The 25,233-nt window shown below is 43.2% G+C and overlaps 1 protein-coding gene across 2 annotated transcripts; it reads right to left on the bottom strand.

Annotated features, from left to right (window-relative positions):
* Positions 1–2,640: 2,640 nt before the first annotated feature.
* Positions 2,641–17,814, bottom strand: LOC128701716 (rhodopsin). Of its 2 annotated transcripts, XM_053795587.2 has the most exons (6): positions 16,884–17,814; positions 15,793–15,939; positions 14,298–14,550; positions 13,493–13,592; positions 5,530–5,664; positions 2,641–4,611 (listed from the first exon to the last, which is right to left on the bottom strand). In XM_053795587.2, exons 2-6 carry the CDS (start codon positions 15,932–15,934, stop codon positions 4,207–4,209), a joined length of 1,035 nt encoding a protein of 344 aa, XP_053651562.1. In that variant the 5' UTR covers positions 15,935–15,939; positions 16,884–17,814; the 3' UTR covers positions 2,641–4,206. The 2 variants fall into 2 exon arrangements, with proteins under 2 accessions (XP_053651562.1, XP_053651579.1); XM_053795604.2 differs by lacking the exon at positions 16,884–17,814 and having other exon boundaries at positions 15,793–16,874.
* Positions 17,815–25,233: the final 7,419 nt, after the last annotated feature.

Below are 25,233 nucleotides of genomic sequence, written 5' to 3'. Positions count from 1 at the left end.
GTCCATGAGACGTTGTCATTTCTATTGCAAGAATGTTATCTTCATCAACATGAATATTTTTAAATGTATAGCCTAATTTAACTAAGATGGCTACACCACTAAAGGGTCCTCTCGATTTCTCCACAGTAGAGTAACCACGTAATTTAATATGTTGATTAACTCTTGCAGCTGTCTCGTTCAAGAGTATAACATCGGGATTGTAATTATGTAGTTCAACCTCAAGGAGGTAACGGTTATTAAAGAAATGTTGAACATTAAGTTGGAAAATTGTAATCCCCATTATTTCTTGCACTTCGCTCGTGTACTGCGGTCTGAACGCCTGCAAGTAATGTCATGTTTGGTATCCACACTATCCCTGCTGGACTCATCAAGGGGAGGAGGGAACTTCTGCGTAGTTGCTTGTGTATTAAAAATGCCATCATCTTCACTAGAGGTGGTAATATTAACAGACTCATTAGAATCGTTAGAGTCATCATCAGAAAACTGAGGTATGATATTCCCAGTTACAGGAAGCAGAGGCTCGTGAGAGTTAATGGGAGACTGTGGAGGCTCCAAGGGAAAATTAGGTAGGCAAGGTGAGTTACCTTGGGAAAGTTCCTGTTCAACAGGATCAGCTTCAATAGCGGGAGAGTAGGCACCAATTTCTGGGGCATTGTTATGTTCAGGTGTTGACTTATCGGGTTGAGGGGAGTTGACAACCTGGGTATGCGAGGTGGACGATCCCTGGGCCAGGGATGACTTAGGCTTATTTTTAGATGTAGAGTAGGGTACATACTTCTTGTTATGAGAAGGCTGGGTCATAATAACCTTCACATTTTCTGGGATAGTGATGGGAGTGATCCCATTAGCCATTAACAGATCATTTAAAACCTGAGAGCAGAGTTGAATATCACCACCTGCTATGTCTTTGGCCATCATATACATTAGTTGTGCTCTCGTCATATCTCCGGCTGTGGATACCTGAGACATAGGAGATGATACTGAACCTTGTTGTTGCGTTTGTGTATGTTGTAGGTGAGGGTTAGATTGAGGCGCTCCAAGAGGGGCAGAATTCCAAACATTGGAACCATTGGTAGAGACCTGAGGAGTCCCACTTGATCCAGGCAGAGCTGGGAAGGAAGTTTGGGACATCGTTGGCGGTGCCTGGGGAGTGGTCTTCTTAGAAGTGGACAGTTTCTTGGCTTCAATAATTTTCTGCATTTCCTTTTTCCTTTCAGGACAAATAGCAGAAACAGCATGATGTTTTCCGTTGCAGAGGACACATTTGGGTGTATTTTTATTATTACAATCTCGATAAGAATGTTGGCCAGAGCAAATGCTACAAATCTGCCCTTGAGTACTGCATTTGTTGGTGTTATGACCAAAGGCATAACATTTAAAACATTGTGTCACACTGACAAATCGTTCAAGAGAGATTTGGTCAGGTGTACATCTGGTGCCAAAACATTTGAAGCCATTTTGACACACAAGTTTGGCCTCCTCAGGTGTCTCAAGTATTAACTTTAAGGTTACCTTGTTGTTGTTAGGTTTAGAGAATTTATGTGCTTCGACAGCCCTAAATTCAGAATTCTCTGTATTAAAGTCCTCAACAATTTCATTCGCTGTGCTATGTCTCATGAAACTGTTAATTCTGGCAACAAACACAGTCCTCTGAGCTTGATAGCTCTCAGGTGCAACTGGGGTAACACCAAAAGTCTTCAATTTTTCAGCAGTTGAAGTAACTCTTCTTCCGAAGAGAGGAGAAGTACTGCTCCAGCGTGGGTTTGAAAAACATCCACTGGAGCAACAGTTAAGTTCGAGCAAATACATGCTAGAATTTCTTTCATCGACTCTTGGTTTCCATCAACACGTAATCTTACTCGTATCCTCGCCATGATGTCTAGGAAGGAACATCTGACAGAGGAGTTTCTTAACAAAAAGGGATCTTTCCTTAGTGTTATTCTAGCATCCTATTTCAGCTGACTTATGAAGGTCAGCCCCTAAGATAGCCTACCCTCGAGTGGTGAGGGGGAAAGGGCCCAAGGCAAAGATCGGCCGGATTTTAAAAAACCACACGGGCTACCGGATGGTCAAAATGCCTTGTGTTAACTCGCCAAAGCGAAGTTGCCGAAAAAGAAGAAGATAGGAAAGTCAGAAGGATAGCAATGTATGTAGTGTGTTAGTGTGTGGGCCAGTGTTGATGTTTGGGTGAGGGGAGGATGGGGAAGGATGGGGGGATGGGGAAGAGAGGGGTGAACAAGCAAGCAAGTCAAACCATACCCCGGCCGGGTTGAACCCGCGGTCATAGAGTCTCAAAACTCCAGCCCATCGCGTTAGCCACTAGACCAGCTAGCCACAATAAGATTCGTCCAACTAGGTATATTTCTACACCATAGGAAGGTTAGCACAGGCACCACTGTGACCACAAATGCAAGTTCCTATGGTGTAGAAATATACCTAGTTGGACGAATCTTATTGTGGCTAGCTGGTCTAGTGGCTAACGCGACGGGCTGGAGTTTTGCGACTCTATGACTGTGGGTTCAATCCCGGCCGGGGTATGGTTTGTTTGCAATCGTGTCATTACGATTTCGTGAGTCATGTTGACGGCAGTGAAGGGACTTGAGCTAGAGTTCGTCACGGCCACGCTAGCTGGAGATTCGTCTGTAAAAACTTGCATTTGTGGTCACAGTGGTGCCTGTGCTAACCTTCCTATGGTGTAGAAATATACCTAGTTGGACGAATCTTATTGTGGCTAGCTGGTCTAGTGGCTAACGCGATGGGCTGGAGTTTTGAGACTCTATGACCGCGGGTTCAATCCCGGCCGGGGTATGGTTTGTTTGCAATCGTGTCATTACGATTTCGTGAGCCAAGCAAGCAAGTCACCGCCTTACCCTCTTGATGGGATGGGGCTCGAAGTGACTGCAAGCAAGTTTCCTCTCAGCTCTGGTGAATAACTACTCAGGATAACCCAAGAAAAATCTCGAGCAACAGTGTTCAGAGTTGCTCAGCTGAAGAGCAGGAACGGCGACGTCTTCTCTCCACGGCGGCTGGGCTGCTTCGTCTGTGTCTGTCTGTCGCAGAACACACCAAGAGCACTGACGACGATTGTCCTGACTGCAGTCGGAGAGCTGCAGGTCCATTGAAGATGAAGTTAAAATTCGAGTTCCAAGAACGGTCACATGGAGAGTAGTACCCATGTGACATTATGAGGAAAACCCGCAGCAAGTGATCTACTACCAGGCTCCGTGAAGACGAACACTTACATGCAGTTCAAGACTTTTAGCATTTTTTTTTTCAGAGCGTCGTCGTGATTCTGGGTTGTGTAAAGTTTAATTTCCCAATTTTATTAAGGAAATTGGTTTTCATGCGATAACTATAGAATGCCTCTTTTGATCGACTTCAACTCTTGAATACTGGTGTATTTTACTTAGGGAAAAGTTTCGATAGATTTTGGGTTGTCTCATTTCTTATGTAAAATTTGCCAATTTTACAGAAGAAATTAGGATAATTGAAATACTGATTTTTGTCTTAATCTGTAAATTCATTATCCAATTGACTTCAAACCTTCAGCTCTGATAACTTGAGAATGCAACTTTCAAGAGGCTTGAGACATAAGGAGTTGGTGTATGTTGTGATATTGGTCACTGAAATAACTAGAGAATGCCTCCTCTGGATGACTTTAAACTTTCAAGGCTGGCATAACTTAGTGGAAGGTTCGAATTGTACAGGTGCTAATTTTCCATTGTACTGAAGTTAGTTTAATTAGTTTAATATCTTTATGCACCCCATACCCATCCTGTGGGCGGTAGTCAAAAGATTACAGAGGTACATAATGGGTCCAGTGACTGTACCCCAAAGTTATGCTAGCTGAATAAGTTACAAAGGTAATGAACTAAGTCTGGTCACAATCATGACAAGTTACAAAGGTAATGGATCATAAACACGTCCGTACATGGTTACAATCATGAACAAATTACAGAGTATTGACCAATTAACAAACATTCTAGGGACTGAAGAAACTAGGATATTTCGTTGCGATAACTTGTGGATGCCTTTTCTGATTGTCTTCAAAACTTCAAAGCCTATATTTAACCGCATTTGAAACTTATGTAGCACTAAGCTTACTGGATACTGGGATACCTTCGTGGTATTTGCAGCTACCAAAATGCATTACTTATTTTCATATAGAAGAAGACGTGTATCTTAAAAAAGCAACTCTAAGGCAACTCAGTGACTTTGGTCACTAAACACTGTGACTGAGAACTGATCGGTGAAAACTGTATCTGGAGGTGTGTATGTGGTGGAGGTGGTTGAAGTGGTGGTGAGTGAGGTCCGGGAGCACCTATGTGTCATCCAGGTCAAACTCGCACCAACCCGCTCACCCACACGATGGCGGAAGCTCGGATTAAACAGCACAAACACAACTGGATCCATTGTAAAGTGAGTGGTGAATAAGATCCAGCCAGTAACTTCCAAAGTGAATGTTCTGTCATTTTGGAAGTAGAACAGCGGAACAGGGGAGGTGAAGAACAGGTTGCTCAAGAAGACAGCCAACATGGATCGTGTAGCATCAGCCCTGTGCACGCTGGACGAGTGTTGACTGCTGGCCAGACGACGCTGGTTGCGACACATCTGCAACCCAGTGACAGTCATTAGGAACTGCAACAGCCCCAGTGACAGTCATTGGGAACTACAACAACCTTAGTAACAGTCATTAGGAACTGCAATGACCCTAGTGACTTTAATTAGGAACCAACAAAAGGTGAAGCACAATTTTTTTGCTCAGATTCTAAAACTGAAAAGCATATATTTTTATTGATAAATTCTCCATGTTAATTGTGGCTAAGACTGGAAACATTTAGGTCAAGTCTGCTGGTACATATGTTGGAGAGGAAAGTTTTCTTTAGTTTCTATGATCAAACTTCAGAAATGTTATCTAATACCGAAGAGTTGCTTTCTGGGATAATAACTGCCTTTACATGGGGTTTGAGCATAATCTGAACCAGGGGTTATCAAAGCGAGTTGTGAAAACTAGTTGGACTAAGTGTAAATTTTCATAACTGGAAGGTACAATTATTATATATTTTGGTTTCTTTGCCTTTTTGTGCTATTTAATGAAAAAGTGAGTGTAGAAAAGTCTGTGTTAAGGGTTTATGAAATACATTGACAACATTTAAGATGAATGGTGAGATATCCAAGATTAAAAACATTTCTCTCTCTGGTTTAGCAGGTAATTTTTGTTTGGCGTAACGATACAAGAGCATCAGTAAGAGGCTACATATGATGTGTAAACTTAATGTTGTCTGTGCTGAAGTATGCCTATGTAAAAATTATTGTAATACATTTGGATTATTCCGTGTGTTGATCAATGAATATGTACCCTATGAAAGAGCTTTAAATGTCTTTCACTGTACACAATTGTGAGTTGAGTGTAATTTTGTAAAGATTATGAAAGTGCAGCATACTTTGCTGACCCTCATTATGAATTATTATTATTATTATTGAAGGGCTGTGATGTCCAGGACAAGCACCAATGTCTTGTGTACTTACAGTGAAGACCATGAGAGTGTAGCACAGTATGGTGGCCAAAATGGGCAGGAATGTATTTAAGACGAACAGTATAGTGAGACCTTGTTTCACCCCAGGAGCTGTCAGGTAGCCTAGGCCCAGCGGCACCATCAAGCCCTGAAAGCACGAGAGATATCTTTATGATGTTGTCTCAAAATATGTATAATTTATTATGGTCTATTATCTATTATGCACAATCTGTTACACATAATCTAGTATTAATAATCTACTAAATTATAATAAGAATTGAAGTAAAATGTATTCTGTATGAACAGTGGATCACAATGTAAAACTATCACACAAATGGATCATACAGAACAATGGTGCATTAGTGAATAACATGAATAACTCAAGACATGGGACTGTAGAAGCATATATAAAGTGAAGGAAGGCCATCTACAATTTTGATAGTGATCTATGCAGACATCATGACTAGCCTGTGAACGGTAGGCACACCAGTTATGTTTAGGTCACTGCCAGATCCGAGACTGGTAGTTCCGGATCCCATAAGCCTAGCCCTAGGTACTTCAGCGCACGCAAAAAATAAGACTAATACAAATTTTAGGATAAGTTTGTAATGTAGTTAAACATCAGTATTAAAGATCTCATTGTTCGCATCGCTATTGGGCCGTGCGGACAGGCTGTGCAGTAGCTCCTGATTCAACTGATTTCTGCGCAGTTTTCACAGACCAATACAAGTCACAAGATGGCGGACCGACAAGGCAGGAGAGTTAACATGGTCTGTGTTGCATTCACACAAGGCTCCCTCAGTGTTTCTACAATGCACACATTAATGCCAAGCATTATACGAGACGTGTACGGCATCCCCAATGAAGAATTATATGGCGTAGCTTTGAATGGGATGTCAAGGATATTTATAAAATTCGTGAATGCCGGCTTCTACAACAAGATTGTGGAAACTTTTCAAGAAAGGAGAATGGTAGTGAATTCGGCTGTGGAAGTGTGTCTACATGACGTGTCGACGTATGTCACCTGGGTCAAGGTGAGAAATGTGCCTTTCGAGGCGGAAGAGTACGATCTGCGGGATGTTTTCGGAAGATACGGAACGGTGCATGCAGCGACCAAGGGAGTGTGGAGAGAGGGCCCATACGAGGGGTTCCCAGAGGGTTCCCGGAGGGCTCCTTCACCATCAAGATGACGCTCCGCCAGTCGATTCCCTCTTATGTACGTCTGGAGAAATATAGGACCCAGGTGTTTGTTCATTACGCGGGCCAAAGGAAGACTTGCAGACTATGCAACTCCTTTGAGCATATGGCTGCCCAGTGCCCCCATCGACTGGTTGGCCACTCCCGGGACCAGTCACCTGTGGGCCTATGGGCTGAGGCTTTCGTGACTGAACCTGGTACCTCAGCTGGGCAAGTTCCCAAGCTTTGGAGTGATGAGATGCAACAGGAGGACACGCAGTCTACGATGTGTGCCACCCTGTCTGTGGATGCATCGACCGTGCCCACGCTTACAGTGGATCCTGTGGGGCCTGAGGTTTTGCCACAGGATAAGTTGCTGGAAGATGTGTTGCAGGACCTTCTAGATGGAACAGAACATAGTCCTGTTGTTTCGACGGCGTGTCGTGAGTTAACGACTGAGGAATCCCCTAACATGGAAATGCAGGACAAAACCACGTTCGTACGGACACATGAGGTGGTGGTGGAGGTTCACCAGGAGGCTTCGTCCAGCGAGGAGATGCATGTGGATGGCAGCTCCTGCAAACGTTTGGCGGGAGCATCGGATATGGACGACGTCTTGACACCAGGACAGCGCCCAGGGAGGAAATCGTGGGCGAAAGTGGCTGAGCTGCCTGTCACAGAAGGGATAGTTTCAAGGTCCCAGCATAAGGGTAGAGTGCGGGGGGAGAGGGGTCTCGAGAAGCTGAATGACAAAGACGGGCAGTCTAATGTGCGAGTGGGAACAGGAAAGACCCAAAAACATAGAGGTAAACCACCTTTTTCATAAATTCAAGTGTGGTACTATCAATGCCAATGGCTTAAGGACTGAAGTTAAAAAAGTGTGGATGGAGTGGTTTTTGCGTTGTTACGATGTGGATGTATGTTTTATGCAAGAACATAATTATAAATTTGGTAGAGAGTTACGGTTGAAAGGCTACCGAATGTATGTGAGTAATTCTTTAAAATTAAAGGGAGGGGTGGCTATAGCGGTGAAGGAGTCCAGCCCTTGGAGCATCTTGGGATGGGAGGGGGGGGAGATGGAAGGGTGGTAAGGGTGGATGGGCATTGGGGTGGGGTTAGAGTTTGTTTTATCGGAGTTTATATGCCAGCGGACAGTAACTCTAAAGTTAAAATAGACTTTGTGAGGGAGGCTTTAACGTTTCACATCCGGGGTTTACCTTTAATTTCGGTCTTAGGTGGGGATTGGAATTGCATTATCCGCCAGGGGGATGTTGAGCCAAGGGGGGCGGGGTGCGTTCTACCTGTCCTAAGAAATCTGCTGGGGGATGTAGGGATTTATGATGTAGTGGGGAGGGGTGGGTGGGGGGTGGAACATACGTTTGTGCACAGAGGTTACGCGGCCCGACTGGATAGGATTTATGCAACACAAGGAATTCGAGTTGGGCGCGTGCAGACCCTTGATCTGGGGTTTTCTGATCACCGTGCAGTGCTAGCGGACTTGGACTGGGATGGAATGATCAGGGTTTATTCAGGGTATTGGAAACTGAATGGGCGGCTCTTGGAGGGGGAAGGGGATGGGTCCGCTTTTCAGGATTGGTGGAAAAATATTTGGGAAACGCGGAGGGCAGATGAATGTTTGTTGGAATGGTGGGAAACATGTGCCAAACCTGGAATAGCACGTTATTATAAGAAGCGGGGAAAGGAGGAAGCAAGGTGGAGGTTTGGGCTACAAAACTATTTGGAGGGGCAGCTTAATGATTACTATGTGGAGGGTGGAAGTAGTAGGTATGACGACATTGAACATCTTCGTAGTCGACTTGCAGAAATTCACAATGAACGTTTTAATGTGGTTCGAGTCAGAGCAGGTATGGAAGAAGTGCTCTGGGGCGACAAACCTTCTGGTTGTGTCTTGCGCAAGTTCAGGGTCAGACAACAGGCGACGTCCCTCTTGCAATTGGAAGTATGCACGGGTTTGGGTGGTTACCTGCTGGGTCAAGTACTCCTCACCACGGACAGCATGAGTTTTTATGCTGATCTATGGTTTGGGGAAAAACTACGGCGGGGAGTAGGGGGGGGGGTCCAGGCGGGTGGCCTGGTGGGGAGGGATTTCAGAAAAGTTGTAAGTGACAGGGATAGAATGGTACTAGAAGGTAGAATTCGAGTGGAGGAGGTAGAGGAGGCGATTTTTAGTATGAGTAAAGGAAAGGCACCAGGTATAGATGGCATTTCGAATGATTTTTATAGGGCGCATTGGGGAAGTATAAAGCATTGCTTGGTTGATGTATTGAATTGCATGCTCACGGAGGGGAGGTTAGGTATTTCGCAAAGTACGGGGGTAGTTGGGTTGGTGCCCAAAAAGGGAGGGGGGAGGGGTCCGAGTGCATATAGAGCTATATCTCTTATGTGCTCAGACTATAAAATCTTTGCAAAAGTTTTAGGAAATAGAATGAGGAAGGTTATGGGGTCAGTAATTCACAAGGGACAGCTAGGCATACCAGGTAGGAGCATGAGGGACGGGCATGTACGTATTAGGGAATTTTTTGAGGAATGTCAAGGGATGGGGGGTGTCCTCAGGCTTGACTGGCAAAATGCTTACAACTGTGTTGATAGAGATTTATTGAGGCTTATTTTATTGAAGCAGGGTTTTGGAGAGGAGATTGTAAGATGGGTTGATACCTTGTATGTCTCGGCTATGATACGCGTACAGGTAAACGGTAAATTAGGGCAGCCGGTCCGTATGGAACGGGGTTTGAGGCAAGGGTGCCCCCTCTCCCAGCTGCTTTTTGCTTGTATGCAAAACCCCTTTTATGAGCTGGTGGATGGTGGTTTGAGGCGTGGGACGCGGAGCAGTGACCATGCAGCGCGTGTGGTCGGGTATGTAGATGATACCACGATTTTGTTAAAAGGGGAGGAGGATTTGCGGATCGTGGGATGGATGGTTGAGTTTTTTGGGACAGAGTCTGGCATGTGCGTCAATAAAGCAAAATCCAAATTATTGGAGGTGGGTACATGGGTGGGGGGGGGGGGGTTGGGCGAAAGGTATGGGTGGTCAGTCGTGGTGCAACTTAGAATATGTGGTATCGTGTACATGGCAGATGAGAGGGAGGGCCGAAGGGTGAACTCAGAATTGGTGGTTAATAAGGCTTTAGATCGACTTCAGGGGCTAAGAGCTGTAGAGGACAATAGTGGTTAATACACTTGTTTATAGTAAAGTATAGGGTGTGGCTGAGGTGTACCCTTTAAGAGATGTGGATATTCAGGAACTGCAGAGAAGGGTCTTACGTTTTGGGGTTTCGGGAGGGCTTGGTTAAACCGGGAGGTTGTCATGACCCATGTTCGCCGTGGGGGTTTAGGTCTCCTGGATTTGGGGCCATGGGTGAAGGCCCTCTATGTTAAGCAGCGGTTCCTCAGGGCGGGCGGTGAGAAGGGCATCTGGGTGGGTCGGGTAATGATCGACATGTGTAAATGGTGGAGCGGCAGGTGATTAATCGAGTGTGAGGACATGCTACGTTTGTTATTAAAGTTGAGAAATGCGCAACGGATTCGGGTGGGGCAAATGGTCAGCATATGTTGTCGTAGGGAAATTGTACAGGGATTGTCTGTTTTTCCGCTGTATAATTGGGGGAAATATGGGACGGATTTTGTAAACTTAAGTTGGCACCAAGGGTTCGTGAATTGGTGTACAGGTTTGTCATGGGGATTTTAGCATCAAAATCGGTCTTAAATAGGATGGGTTTGGTAAGGGAGGCGGATTGCTTACGTTGCGGTCTCGAAGAAACAGGTTTTCATGCAGTCTACTTTTGTGATACCTTGGACAAAGTTCGTTCGTGGTTGGGGCGGGTTTTCGATTTTCTTAGTGGGGGAACTATCTCAACCTTACGAGCCTTAACATTAGACGTTAGCGGAGTATCAAGTGAGGTACGAAGAGAAATAATGTACGTGGTAGCTGATTTTCTTTATATATCGTGGGGTATGCGGGAAACCGGGGGAACAGTTAGGATCAGGGCAATTCCGGCAGGTATCTACAGAACGTATTGCAGAAATAAACTCATATATGGTAGAAGTTGGGATAATAGTTTTCCTGCAAACTATCGAAGTCTTACTGTTCAAAGGTTGCTGCAACTGGGGGTGGGGTAAGGCAACGGGGGGCTGGACTCCCCCCCCCCCCGTGGTAGCACCAAACTTTAGGGTAGAGGGCGGGTTTTGGGGAGTGACGTGTATGTATTATGAATGGTTCCGTGCGTCTGTGTGTGTATGGTTGTGGCGTTGTGTGGAACTGAGATCTTGGATTAATCCTAATATGGTCATGCATCTTGATAATACAGATAAAAAGCAATATTTCAGTATATGTTCCAGCCTCTGCAAGGCTGAACCGGTTCCCGACTGTGGCCGGGGCTTGGTGAAGTATGTTGGGTCTTTCCTGGGATTCCCGTTAGGTTTTGTTTAGTTATTTGTAAGCGGAAGCCTCGCTGATAACACCGCTAAAAGTACAACGTTATACTGCCCTTTAAGGGGAATGTTCATAAGCAGACCTTTGGTGATGGTTGTAAACTTTTGATGAAGGACAAAAAGTTTCATTGGCCTAAGATTGTTCGAATAGATAGAAGAGGTCACCTAGTGGGAGGGGGGGGGGGTTGAGATGTATAATGTCCTATATTGTAATCTTTGGGCATTTAAGTTCCTTGGGCAGCAGCTTTTGTGGGATATATTGTTCTGTCACCCAGTGATATCACATGTAAATTTTTTTTTTTTTTTTTTTTTATCATTTATGGATTATATAGTCAGCTGATGTTCAATTAAGCACCTTTACTAATATCACTGTATACAAGTAAGGTATATTTTTTTTGTGGGTTTATAATTAGTTTGAGAAACTAAATATGGGGTTGGTCGGGGTATTAGGTGTCTTAGTGTTTCCTCATATGTAATCATACATGTTAGATCTGTAAAAGTCTTATGTTAATTATTAAAGGCTTTTTGCATATTTTGATTCCTTTTTCAATATATGTAAAACTAAAAATAAAGAACACCATGTTTCAATTTCAAGAGTCAGGTGGGTTTCTGATAGTTATTTTATATAACCATAGTACTAGTGAGTGTGCAATGTATTAGTTTCTATGATATTGTTTTTGTACATAATTTATATATATACATAGTACCATTGAATGCGCAATGCATTAGTTTATATGACATTCTTTTGTATATAAAATTTCATACACAATATGAATAAGACTGTCAGGTTTGGTTATATATTTATTTGGTGTTTAAGGTATGTTTCGGTAGTTCACTGTTTAGTTATATATATTGTTGTCTTACATAAAGTTTTCACGGTTCTTGTTTTAAAATCAATTTTGTATAACACACATGTATACTGTGTTTTTTAAATAAAAATATAAAAAAAAAATAAAAAATTTAGGATAAGTTTGTAATGTAGTTAAACATCAGTATTAAAGATCTGAAGCCACTCGCAAAAGGCATTCATAAATTATCACATTGAAACTAATACCCTAATTACGTCCTGGTCAGTTTACCACTTTTATCATGTAATGATGGTCAGTATTCTGTTTCTTTAAATATTTGTTTTAGCATACGTGTTAGGCTTTTGACACAAGCGTGGCACATCACACCTCATTGGGGTTATCACTTAAGGATGAAGTAGATCGATTTTTGGCTGGTGATATTACCAACAACGGCATTTCTTACGCTTCTTTTTAATGAGCTCGTTACTATTAACACTGATCAGTAATTGTCTAGATATTTATTACTACCGTAACTTGTTTAGCTAACAAAATGTTAGGCCCATCTAATGTCTCTGTAATTTATTTTGACAAGATATCGTAGCTTCCGCGTCAGGGACTTACGGGCGTTGCAATCTTAAGGGGTGAAATGAGGCTGGTTTCTTGAGGTATGCGTGGGCGTGAGTGATGCTTTTGATAAGTAAAGGTGTGGCGTACGGTGTAATAGTTGTTCGGTAAACTTGGTTAGCTGTAATGATATAATAATTAGTTATGTCCAGTTATTTTGTAGTAATGAATATTTCAATGTGAGTATGTTGTGACTTTTCCCCTTTACTGCTTAAAGCTTTTAAGGAGACACATTACAAATTCATTATTTGAAAAATGTCGATTTCTCCTAATATAAATACTTAACCATTCTGTGGAATCTGCTGTGAGTAATTCGTCTGTGATCAAAAGGTTCCAAGATTATACATATGATGTATAAATTTTGTAGTTGTTGATGATTTATGTGATCGTGTAATTTGTATAATGTTTATTTTTGTTATGGAGTAATGTTTTATAATAAATGCTAGAGTTTGTTTTTAAGTAAAATCTCATAAACAGTTGCATATCTATATAAAAGTTACATAAACTAATGTTTGATCACTGTTGTGATCATTAAGTGTGCGAATGATGTGGATGTATTTATAGATGGCTTTTAATGGGGGGGGCTCCTCCCCCCCAACAGTTTTGTGTGTATGTGTCAGATATTTTATCATTTGATATAATGTGTGTCAGTGCATGGTATGTATGTATGTATTTTGCGTGTTTGTTACACATTTCTATTTTGTATTAGGTTTCAAATTTTTCTTCTGCACTTGTGGTATGATTCTAAGTAATCTTGTACAGATCCTATATTGTGGTGTTATTTAATATTTTATACAACCTTGTAATTTATAATGTTTTAAATAAAATATAAAAAAAAATTATTTTGACAGCCGCCCACAGGATGGAAATTGAGGGTATAATAAAATTAATGACCTGCATTAATGAAATTGTTGTGTACGTCTGGTACGTAAGACTTACGACTGTTGTAAGGAGGGTGTAGAGAGTAACACAGGTCACCACAGTCACAACAGTCTTCATCTGTACAATACGTCCGTGGGGCGACCAGATGGCCTTCAATCTGCTTGTACAAGTAATACATATAATTAAATCTTGTAAATTAATTCATGTTGATAAAGTTTGGCGAATATTATGTTGCTCTGACGATTATTTTATTGCTTTGATTAATATTATGTTGCTTTGGTGAGTATTGTTGTTGTTACCTTGAAGAATATGTTGCAATAAGGAATATTATATTGCATGAATATACAAGACGAATATTGTGTAATGTAAAGATACGCTAATATGCAGTTAATTGGTTAGTTAATTGAATTAAACACCTGTTGCATATCATTAAGGCTTCACATAACCTGTTCACCACTAGTCAAGAATACTCTAATTCCTAAAATCGAGATTAAAGTAATCTCTCAGCGCATATATACTGAGAAAAAGGAACCTCTCATTGTACATTTCCTTTCTATATCTAATCTTGTCTATGATACAGATAAATGGAAAATCTAGACATAATTTTGCACAATTATATAAATTTATACAATAGTTCTGAGGGCACATTAGATATTTTAGAAATGCATTTGTGGTCAAAGTGAGGCCTATGCTAACATTCTTAAGGTGTATACCAATACACCTAGTTGAATGAATCTTATTACGCCGACATGGTACAGCAGCTATTATACTGGCCTGTTAGTTTTAAGACTTTCTTGCCAAGGCTTCGAACCCAGCTCCGTTCAGCGAAATAAGTACATTGTATGAATTTCTTCTTCCATACCTGAAGAAAGATACGGCAGCGATGGAGATAACCTCCATCTGAACAAGGACATCAAACATCTTGTGCATGACAACTATGACAGTGCTGGAGAAGGTGACTAGGTCGCAGGTGAGGATGGCTGTGACGTACTGTGCTACAGAAGAATTGATGACGCACAGCAAGAGGAGGGGCACGAACACACAGCCCAGCAGTATCTTCATTGCTGGCTTAGTCTTGTTACACGTATGCACACACCACAGTGCCACCACGTTACCTGCAACATGGTAATGCACGAAAAAATTTAAGAAAAAATGAAATCCTCATAAATTACACACGGCCTGGTCACAGACCGGGCCGCGGGGGCGTTGACCCCCGGAACTCTCTCCAGGTAAACTCCAGGTAAACACATACACACAAACACAGTTTTTAAGAAAACAGACAACATTAAACTACAGACCAGTGTCACTGACATGTATAGTATGCAAAGTTATGGAGAAGAATATCAAGAGAAGAGTGGTGGAGCACCTACATAATAACCAGCACGGTTTAAGGGAAGGGAACTCCTGTGTCACAAACCTACTGGAGTTTTACGGCAAGATGACAGAAGACAAGAGAGAGAGAGAGGGAGGGGGGGGGGGTAGATTGCATTTTTTTAGATTGTAAAAGGCGCTGCAATGGATCAGAGAATACCTGACATGAAGGAAACAACGAGTGATGGTACGTGACGAGATGTCAGAGTGGACGCCTGTGACGAGCGGGGTTCCACAAGGGTTAGTCGTAGGGCCGGTGCAGTTTCTGGTATATGTGGATGACATGACGGTAAGGTTAGATTCGGAGGTGTCCGTGTTTGCAAACAATGTGAAGCTAATTTGAAGAATTCAAACGGATGAGGATCAGGTAGGACTACAGAGGGATCTGGACAGGCTGCAAGCCTGGTCCAGCAACTGGCTCCTGAAGTTTAACACCACCAAGTGCAAATCTCTGAAGATTGGGGAAGATCAAAGAAGACCGCAGACAGAGGACAGGCTTGGGGGAGGGCAAAGACTGCAAACCTCACTCAAGGAAAAAGATCTTGGGGTGAGTATAATACCGAGTACATCTCCTGAGGCGCACAGCACCCAAATAAATACTACAGCATATGGGGTCCTGGCAAATCCAGGAATAGCGCTTCGACACCTTAGTACGGAATCGTTCAAGACTCTGTACACTGTGTACGTCAGGCCCATATTGAAATATGCAGCACCAGTATGAAACCCATACCTGGTTAAGCACGTCAAGAAATTAGAGAAAGCGCAAAAGTTTGCAATAAGACTAGTCCCGGAGCTAAGGGGTGTCCTACGAGGAGAGGTTAAGGGAAACCGACCTGACGACACTAGAGGGAGATTTTAATCCATTACTGCGGGATTTGAATCCATAATCAACCTGTGTAGAAACCCAATGGAAATTAAAAGCTCAAATATATGTCAGCTTATTTGATTCATATAGGGCAACCTTCCCTAGCCTTATAGTAACTTACTAAGGAAGCCGAGGATGATGACGCCCCAGCAGTGTACAAGAGCAGCCAGCAGGAGGTATGGAGAAATTAGGAAGTGCTGAGGTATATCACCAGTTTCATTACAGTTCGGGCACGCTTCACTGCAATTCACTGTCACATTCATCTTTTCTGTGGACACAAGATATTTGCATTAATTTGTCGAAACAAGTGAAGAAATGTATTAGTGTTTGAGTAAAGCCATAGAAGACAAACACAAAATGAGAAGTAGTATATATATATTCTTTCGCCTGAGATTCTCCTCTACTGATGATGATGTCAGAACATCAGAATATGTATCTCGCAATTCGTGTTTCTTCTATGGGATTATTTAAATACTGAAAGATGTGCATTACACTTCCAGGTTTCCGGTCATGCATCTGCATCGACACTAATATTATTTAATATAAGACTGGAACAGTAGGTCTACTGACCTATGCAAGGCAGGTCGTTTATTTTCTTCCGGTGTCATCCAATATTTAAAATATAATTAATACAGCATGAAAATTAAACCAGAGAATACACCGTAATCTCTCATTTGAAGTGAATCCAACTAATGATACTTTGTGACAGTAATTTAATTATATGTTATATGGTAATTATCCACATTAAATTCCATCATGTTTAGTTTATCCAGGTCTTCCTGTAGTAGTGATACACAATCATTTTTATCGGTTATCCTCCATAGGAGGATAACCGATAACCTATGGAGGATAACCGTATTGGTTATCCTCCTATTGGAGGATAACCAATAAAAATCTATGAACATATAAATACGTTAGTAGAGTTAAAAAGTTAATCAAACATGATAAGAATAACCATATTTTACTACAGTATATGCCTTTAACTACATTCTGTCTGTTAATTCTAATGAAAAATGAAAATTTGGGAAAATACTTAAAAAAAAACACGTTTTTTGAGTAATATCTTTTTCAATGTTAATTCAGTATTCGAGTTATAGAACTGACAAGTATTATTTCGCTACAAATACTATTAAACAGAGCTTTGGATATTTCATTATTTTTGATTATAGCAATAATAATTTAGATATTTCACAGATAAAATATTTTCAACACATTTAATTCGTCAAGACTTCAGTAACCCAAGTGATGTGGTAGTAACTGAGTAATGGCAGCAGCGTGTGTGGTGGCTACCGTAGCACTGATCTAGCTGAAGGATGGTGGCGCTAGGTCGTGTCACTGCTGTAACACAGGATGATGGGCGCTAGGTTGTGTCACTGTTGCAACACACGATGGTGATGGCTTCCGGGTGCCCGACTGGGTATCTTACCGATGTGCAGTTTACCAACATAAACAAACGGGATATACAAGCACTGTATGAACAGCTATCCTGCGCCGTGTATTGTGACCATAGTTAATCAAGTAATATAGTTACCGTGTAAATTGATACCTTGTAAAATTTCACATATAAAAATGAGAATATTGAAGAGACATCACTGCAGTAAACCATCTGACCCGTACTCAGCAGGTCCCACTCACATACACCCATTCCCCTCTCTCGTATCCGTGAAATACGAACTTGAAATTAACGAAAGCATTTATCTCAGTTTAGTTAGTTTAATAGCTTTTTTATGCATCCGATATCCATGGTGTAGGTGGTTGTCAAAATATTACAGAGGCACAATGGTTCCAGGGACTGGACACCAACGCTTTGATACCTTAACATGTTACAGTGGTAATGAACTACTTACATGCTTATATCTGGTTACAGCCGTGAGTTATTTATGCAGACATGAATTTAGTCACAAAACATTACAGTGTAAACCATACCCCGGCCGGGATTGAACCCGCGGTCAGAGAGTCACAAAACTCCAGCCCGTCGCGTTAGCCACTAGACCAGCTAGCCACAATAAGATTCATCCAACTAGGTATATTTCTACACCATAGGAAAGTTAGCACAGGCACCTCTGTGACCACAAATGCAAGTTTTTACAGACGAATCTCCAGCTAGCGTGGCCTTGACGAACTCTAGCTCAAGTCCCTTCACTGCCGTCAACATGACTCAAGAAATCGTAATGACACGTGTCATTACGATTTCTTGAGTCACATTACAGTGTAGCTTATATGCTGTTTTGAATAATTTACATTATATTTGAATTTAAAAAGGTTTAAGAAGTTATGAGTTATTTACAACAGTCAAAGGCAAGGTATTTTTCCAGATGGTAAGATGCTATTGTGGCTAAAACATTGACATTTCTTGAACATTTGCGACTGAGTTGTCTCCGGATTCATATCTTATCACTTTCCGGCGCATGATGACGCAGTTGTGACTTTCCATCTAGTAAAGTTTACGTTAGTTTGGTCTATATCATCTGGTAATGCAACCTTCCAGAGATACTGGTAACCCAGCCAGAGCCAGGCAGAAATGATATCCAAAAGTGTGCTGATTTTGCTGGATGCACCATAGACGTGTGTCTTCTGCATGATAAAGTGATTGAACTGACTTTACCTGGAGAGGATTTCGGGGGTCAACGCCCGAGCGGCCTCGTCTGAGACCAGGCCTCATGGTGGATCAGGGTCTGATCAACCAGGCTGTTACTGCTGGCCGCACGCAAGCTGACGTACGAACCATAGCCCGGTTGGTCAGGTACTGACTTTAGGTGCCTGTCCAGTGCCTTCTTGAAGACAGCCAGGGGTCTATTGGTAATCCCCCTTATGTATGCTGGGAGCAACTGAGCAGTCTTGGGCCCCGGACACTTATTGTGTTGTCTCTCAGTGTACTCGTGGCGCCCCTACTTTTCATCGGGGGAATGTTGCATCTCCTGCCGAGTCTTTTGCTTTCATTGGGAGTGATTTTCGTGTGCAGATTTGGTGCCAATCCCTCCAGGACCTGCCAATTGTATATTGTCATGTATCTCTCTCGCCTGCGTTCGAGGGAATACAGATTAGGGACCTTCAACCGTTCCCAGTAGTTTAGGTGCCTTATCGTACTTATGTGTGCCGTGAAAGTTCTTTGTACACTCTCCAGGCCTGCAATGTCGCCAACCTTGAAGGAGGCCGTTAGTGTACAGCTGTAGTATTCCAGCCTAGAGAGCACAAGCGATCTGAAGAGAAACATCATAGGCTTGGCGTCCCTAGTTTTGAAGATTCTCATTATCCATCCTATCATTTTCCTAGCAGATGAGGTAGATACTCCCAGATCCTTCACATTACTCTTCCGTTCTATTGTATGGTTAGAATTTGTTGTATACCCTGATACATTTTTAATTTCTTCAAGTTTCCCATATCTAAGTAGTTGAAATTTCTCCTCGCTGAACTTCATATTGTTTTGAGTGGCCCATTCGAAGACTTGGTTGATGTCCGCCTGGAGTCTCGCGGTGTCTTCGATGGAGGTCACTATGACAAGGTCACTGCCATGGTAATCCGGGTGTCATCCGCAAAGGAAGACACGGAGCTATGGCTTATATCTCTATGTCAGAAATGAGGATGAGGAATAGAATGGGAGCGAGTACTGTGCCTTGTGGAACAGAGCTTTTTATCGTAGCTGCTTCGGACTTTACTCTGTTTACTATTACTCTTTGTGTTCTATTTCTCAGGAAGTTGAAGATTCATCTACCAACTTTTCCCGTTATTCCTTTATCCCGCATTTTGTGTGCTATTACACCATGGTCACACTTGTCTAAAGCTTTTGCGAAGTCTGTGTATACTACATTCTCTACAGCATCCAGGACCTTGTCATAGTGGTCCAGTAGCTGGGACAGGCAGGATTATTATTATTATAATCAAAAAGAAGCGCTAAGCCACAAGGACTATACAGCGGGACAGGCAGGAGCGACCCGCTCTAAACCCGTATTGCCCTGGGTTGTGTAACTGATGTTCATGTAGGTGGTTGGCTATCTTGCTTCTTAGAACCCTCTCAAAGATTTTTATGATATGGGATGTTAGTGCTATCGGTCTGTAGTTCTTTGCAATTGCTTTACTGCCACCTTTCTGGAGTGGGGCTATGTCTCTTGTTTTTAGTGTGGGTGGGATGACCCCTGTGTCCGTGCTCTCTCTCCATAAAATGCTGAAGGCACGCGATAGGGGCTTCTTGCAATTCTTGATGAACACGGAGTTCCACGAGTCTGGGCCTGGGGCAGAGTGCATGGGCATGTCATTAACTGCCCCTTCAAAGTCTTGTGGAGTTAGAATAATATCTGAGATTTTTGGAATGACCAAATTTTGAGTTTCGTTCATGAAGAATTCATTTGAATTGTCGACCCTTAGTCAGGGCAGTGGCTCGCTGAACACTGAGTCATATTGTGATTTTAGTATCTCACTCATTTCTTGGCTATCATCTGTGTATGTCACATCCCGCCTAAGCAGGGGCCCAATACTGGATGTTGTTTTTCCCTTAGATTTAGCATAAGTAAAGTATTTTTTTTTTCAATTTCCTTTATGGCTTTTAGTTCTTCCTGTGATTCTTGGCTCCTATAAGATTTCTTCAGCTTAAGTTCGATATTTGCAATTTCATTGACTAGTGCCTCCCTTCGTATTTCAGATATATTGGCCCCACTCAGCAGCTCTGTGACTCTTCGCCTTCATCTGTATAGGGAACGTCTCTCTCTTTCTAGTTTACATGTTCTCTTTCTTTTTCTTAATGGAATGTGTCTTGAGCAGATCTCAAGAACCACAGAATTATTTTTTTTCAAGGCAAATGTTCGGATCCATGTTGTTTAGGATATCTTCCCAGTTTGTTTCATTTAGGGCATGGTTTACTTGATCCCATTGTATGTTTTTGTTATTGAAATTGAATTTCGTGAAGAAACCTTCATGACTGCTCATATTTTGCTGGTCCGGAGCCTTGTTCATACATGTCTGTACCTCTATTATGTTGTGATCTGAGTGTATTGTCTTTGATATATTACGTATCAGATCGTCATTGGTAGTGAAGATAAGGTCCAGCGTATTTTCTAGTCTTGTAGGCTCTACTATTTGCTGACTTAAGGTGAATTTGGTGCAGAGATTTAATAGTTCGTGTGTGTGTGAATTTTCATCTGAGCTGCCTCCTGGGGTGATCTCTGCTAAAACATTGTTTGCTATGCTCCTCCATTTTAGGTGTCTCAAGTTGAAATCTCCTAGTAGTAAGATGTTTGGGGCAGGAGTTTAGAGATTTTCCCAATCAATCTACCCCAGTCTCAAGTAAGTGAAGTTCAACTGAAATTCTTTTTTATTATTGGCCTCAAACTACTGACAGCCTAGTATCGTACTTTATTGCCTCTTTGAAGTTATATATATATATATGCCATTGCCAATTCAGTTCCATCATGCATCTAAAAACCGGTATAACATGGACTTCACTGTTTACAATCCAACTTATGTTATTGCTGTTCTTACTGTTGAACAGCGGTTTAGTGCCGATGAAGGTAGCGTAGGTAGCAATGATACGGCCGTGGACTAGATTGGCTTTAATCGGGTAGGAGTGAGTACACAACGGGCAGTGTGAGGAAGTGACCGCAAGCCAGTCCGTGGAGGGGGGAGAACTTGTGTACGGCAGGTCGGTCCAGGCGGGAGTGAGAGAGGGTGGACTGTGTGTCCCACCGACCTAGGTAGGCCTACAGAGGGCAGCACTGAATGCCGCGAAATATGAACTAGTCAGAGCAGACGGCTAGGCTGTGTGCTCTGCCAGTACAGGCTGTCTACATTTGCTCGGCCACGCACCTCGCGTCGTCCCGACGCGACAATACTGGTGGGCCCATAGGTATAAAGGAATTACACTAGCTACCCCAGAGAGGGACTGGCTTTCGCTCACTAGTAAATAAAAAATGGACAAAAAAATGCAACAGGCAAAAAAAAAAACTCTCCCATCCAGGGGAAGAGAAAACTGGTTTGCCCGCGCTGTTTCATCGAGTAGAGAGCCGGGAGACGTCAGCACTGGAACTAAAATCTTCTATATACAGGTTGTCCGCAGGGCTGAACATCAGTTGACCACTCGTCTACTAACGTTGTTGCACGCTCACATCTGCAAACAATGACTGACAGTAGCATTTCCTAAGGTGTGACATGTAACTCAGAGGGCAGCACTGCCCTGACCGTAATACAGGCTTTTTTTCTTTAGTAGAAAAAACACTGGTGCACATACATACAATAATACTATATCCATGGAATTCATTACACTCTGGGTACCCTTCTAAAAGTATTTACATAATTACATGATGTTGTCCACCCTGACTCTATTATCGACTAGCTATACAATGTGTGTGCATTTATACCCATTTCTGCAAGCAAACAATTAGCATAACTAGCGTAGGAGTCGGACAAGTCAGTAGGTACGTCAATGTCACAGAAATGTACTGTTGTCCTGGGTCGCAGGCCATAAGTATGGAGCCTTACTGGGCCGTCTTCCGTACCAGCAGTAGTGGGAGAAGGGGTAGACGGTTTGTCCCTAACATTAGTCTGATCGTGGCGTTGCAACGCACGCGCCTCCAGCTCTACTTCGGCCTGCATATGGTCCACATACTTCATGTGATCAAGGTGGGCTTCCTTGATAATTCCCGTAGCAATCTCCCTCACCTCGAACTTATTGCCACGGAGCTGTCGTAGGACACGGTAAGGACCCACAAACTTTGGGACAAGTTTGTGCATACCTGGGGTCTGCACTGGGTTGAGCAACATAACTTTGCAACCTGGTTCCACTTTGCTTTCCTTGGCGCGGGCATTGCGCTCTGACGTGAACCTATCAGTAGCTTTCATAAGGTTCTCTCGTACCCGCTGGAAGACAAGCTGCGTTGTCCTCATCTTTACTACACTGGGGTTATCAGTATCGTAAGTAGGTCTAGGTGGAGTAAACAGAATTTCATATGGTAAGCGCTTGTCATAGCCATACAAAGCAAAATGAGGTGTCTCACCGATCGAGCTGTTGAGGGAGGAATTTAATGTACACTGAACGTCTGGGATAGCCTCATCCCATGTAGTACAACTTGGGTTAACGGTTACTCTGAGCACCTCCAGGACTTTGCGATTTGTACGTTCAGCAAGACCATTACTCGCAGGGTGGCGTGGAGCTACTGGCGCTTGGTGAATGTTGAATCTGGAGCAAAGATCCTGCATTATGCCATTTATAAACTCAGACCCATTGTCTGACAGAAGGACACGTGGGCAAGTATGACGAAGAACAACATGCTCACGGAAAGCACTAGCGACCGTTTCAGCGGTTTTATCAGGAATGGGTACTAATTCACTGTACCGCGTCAAGTTATCTACCATTACAAGCAGGTGCTTATTTCCCTTCTCCGAGGTCGAGAAGTTCGTCAACAGGTCGACAGAAGTTCTCTCCCAGGGCTCCTTTGTAATGGGATACTTTAGAATGGGGTTAGGACCTGTAATGGTACCCTTGTGCTGTAGGCAGACAACACACTGGTGTACATGCTTGGCAATGTCCGATGCCATCTTAGGCCAGAAATATTTCATTCGTGCCTGTTTGATACTGCGGTCCTTCCCGGGGTGCGCTACACCTGGGACATTGTGGATCAACCTAAGAGTAGCTGGTATCATGGACTCTGGTATCACCAGTTGGTATACGGTTCTGCCGGGGTCCACCAGCTGTGCAACACGGCACAGTACTCCTTGGTTGACCACTAAATCCTTCAGTGGAACGGGAGACTTGACCTGTAAGTCAACGTCCTCCTTGGTAAGGAAACGAAGGACTGGAGACCACACAGGGTCCTGTCGTTGGGCTCTCTCGAGATCCTCAACAGAGAACGAATTGCCGACACTCACGAATGCTATATGTCTCGACAGGGCGTCAGCTACAACATTTTGCTTACCTGGGACATAGCAAATTTCAGGGTTGTAGTCATTGAACGTGAGCGACCACCGAGCATGCTTTCCCGAGAGGTTCTTATTTGCAAAAAGGGCCAATAAGGGTAAATGATCTGTATAAATCTTGATAGGATAATGATAGATGATATCCCGAAAATGACTCAGGGCCCATACAATGGCTAAAGCTTCTAGCTCTGTCACTGAATAATTGACTTCCGCTTTAGTAAGAACACGGCTAGCATAGGCAATAGGCTGTTGCTTCCCATTAGATTCTTGTGACAAGACTGCACCGATGCCAACTTTGCTGGCATCAGTCGTCAAGGTAAATGCCTTGGTGAAATCAGGGAATCTAAGGGTTGGGGCTGATGTTAACTTGTTCTTAAGAATGACAAAAGCTCGTTCCTGATCGCACGTCCACTCAAAAGGGGCATCCTTCTTGAGTAAGCGTGTCAGGGGTGCCGCAATGGTGGAGAAACCTGCGATAAAGGTGCGGTAGAAACCCGCCAGGCCTATGAAGGACCGGACTGCATCCGCCGTCATGGGTCTGGGGAATTTCTGCACGGCCGAGATTTTAGACTCGTCCGTCTTTATGCCATTCTGAGTTACTACGTGACCCAGAAATTTTATTTCCTTCCGGAGGAAATGACATTTGGAGAGCTTTACCTTAAGATTTGCCTGAGCTAGCCTGTCCAATACCCTGTCAAGTTTCTCAAGATGTGACGGGACATCTTGCGACATGACTATGAGATCATCCAGGTAGACCATGAGCGTGCCACCTAGGAGGGTACGGAAAATTGTCGTCATCAAACGACTAAACGTGATTGGGCTTCCGCGCAAGCCGAAGGGCATCCTCCTGAACTGGTAATGACCAGTTGGAGTAGAGAAAGCTGTCAACTCTCTACTCTCATCATCGAGGGGGATCTGCCAGAACCCTTGAAGAAGATCAAGAGTTGAAAAGACCTTATTATCGCCGATGTTCTGCAACAGGTCGTTCAGAACTGGCAATGGAAAACGGTCTGGGATGGTACATGCATTCAGTTTCCTGTAATCGATAACAGGGCGCCAGGTTCCGTCTTTCTTGGGAACCAGAATAAGGGGAGCATTCCACGGGGAAGTGGACTCCTCAATAACTCCATCACGGAGCATCCGTGTAATGAGTTCTTCGGCGAAGACTCTTTGCGCATGTGGCAGGCGATACGCAGGTACATAAATGGGTTTAGTACCTTTGTCAAGTGGAATACGGTGAGAGATCAGTGGGGTCAAACCCATTGACTCACCATCTAGTGCAACTGCAGAACGTGCACGATTGAGAACCTGGAGAAGTTTTGGAACCTCTTCAGGATAGTCTGTCAAAGCTAGATCATCTTCCTGCACTGGCCGGGTGTTGGAAGAGTCAGCAGCAGACTCGCCTGGGAGAACTGCACTCACAAGGAAGTCAGCTGGGGCTTCACCCTCCACTCTCACCGGGAGAGGGAATCTGACAAGGTCAACAAGTGAGGTATTCTTCCGCAGGGGAAATTCTCGACTATGCATGTTGACAACAAGGACTTGCAACTTACCACGTTGCACTGTGTGCAAGGATGGTTCAAGGGAGAGGCCCTTGACTCGGCATGTGTCGTTGTCAACCAGCACATGGTCTCCTTCAAAAGCTCTGCTCACGTACACC

Source organism: Cherax quadricarinatus, chromosome 37, assembly GCF_038502225.1.
Source record: "Cherax quadricarinatus isolate ZL_2023a chromosome 37, ASM3850222v1, whole genome shotgun sequence".
Lineage (NCBI taxonomy): Eukaryota > Metazoa > Arthropoda > Malacostraca > Decapoda > Parastacidae > Cherax > Cherax quadricarinatus.
The sequence above is the reverse complement of the archived record's forward strand: the minus strand, read 5'-3'. Positions and strand labels throughout refer to the sequence as shown.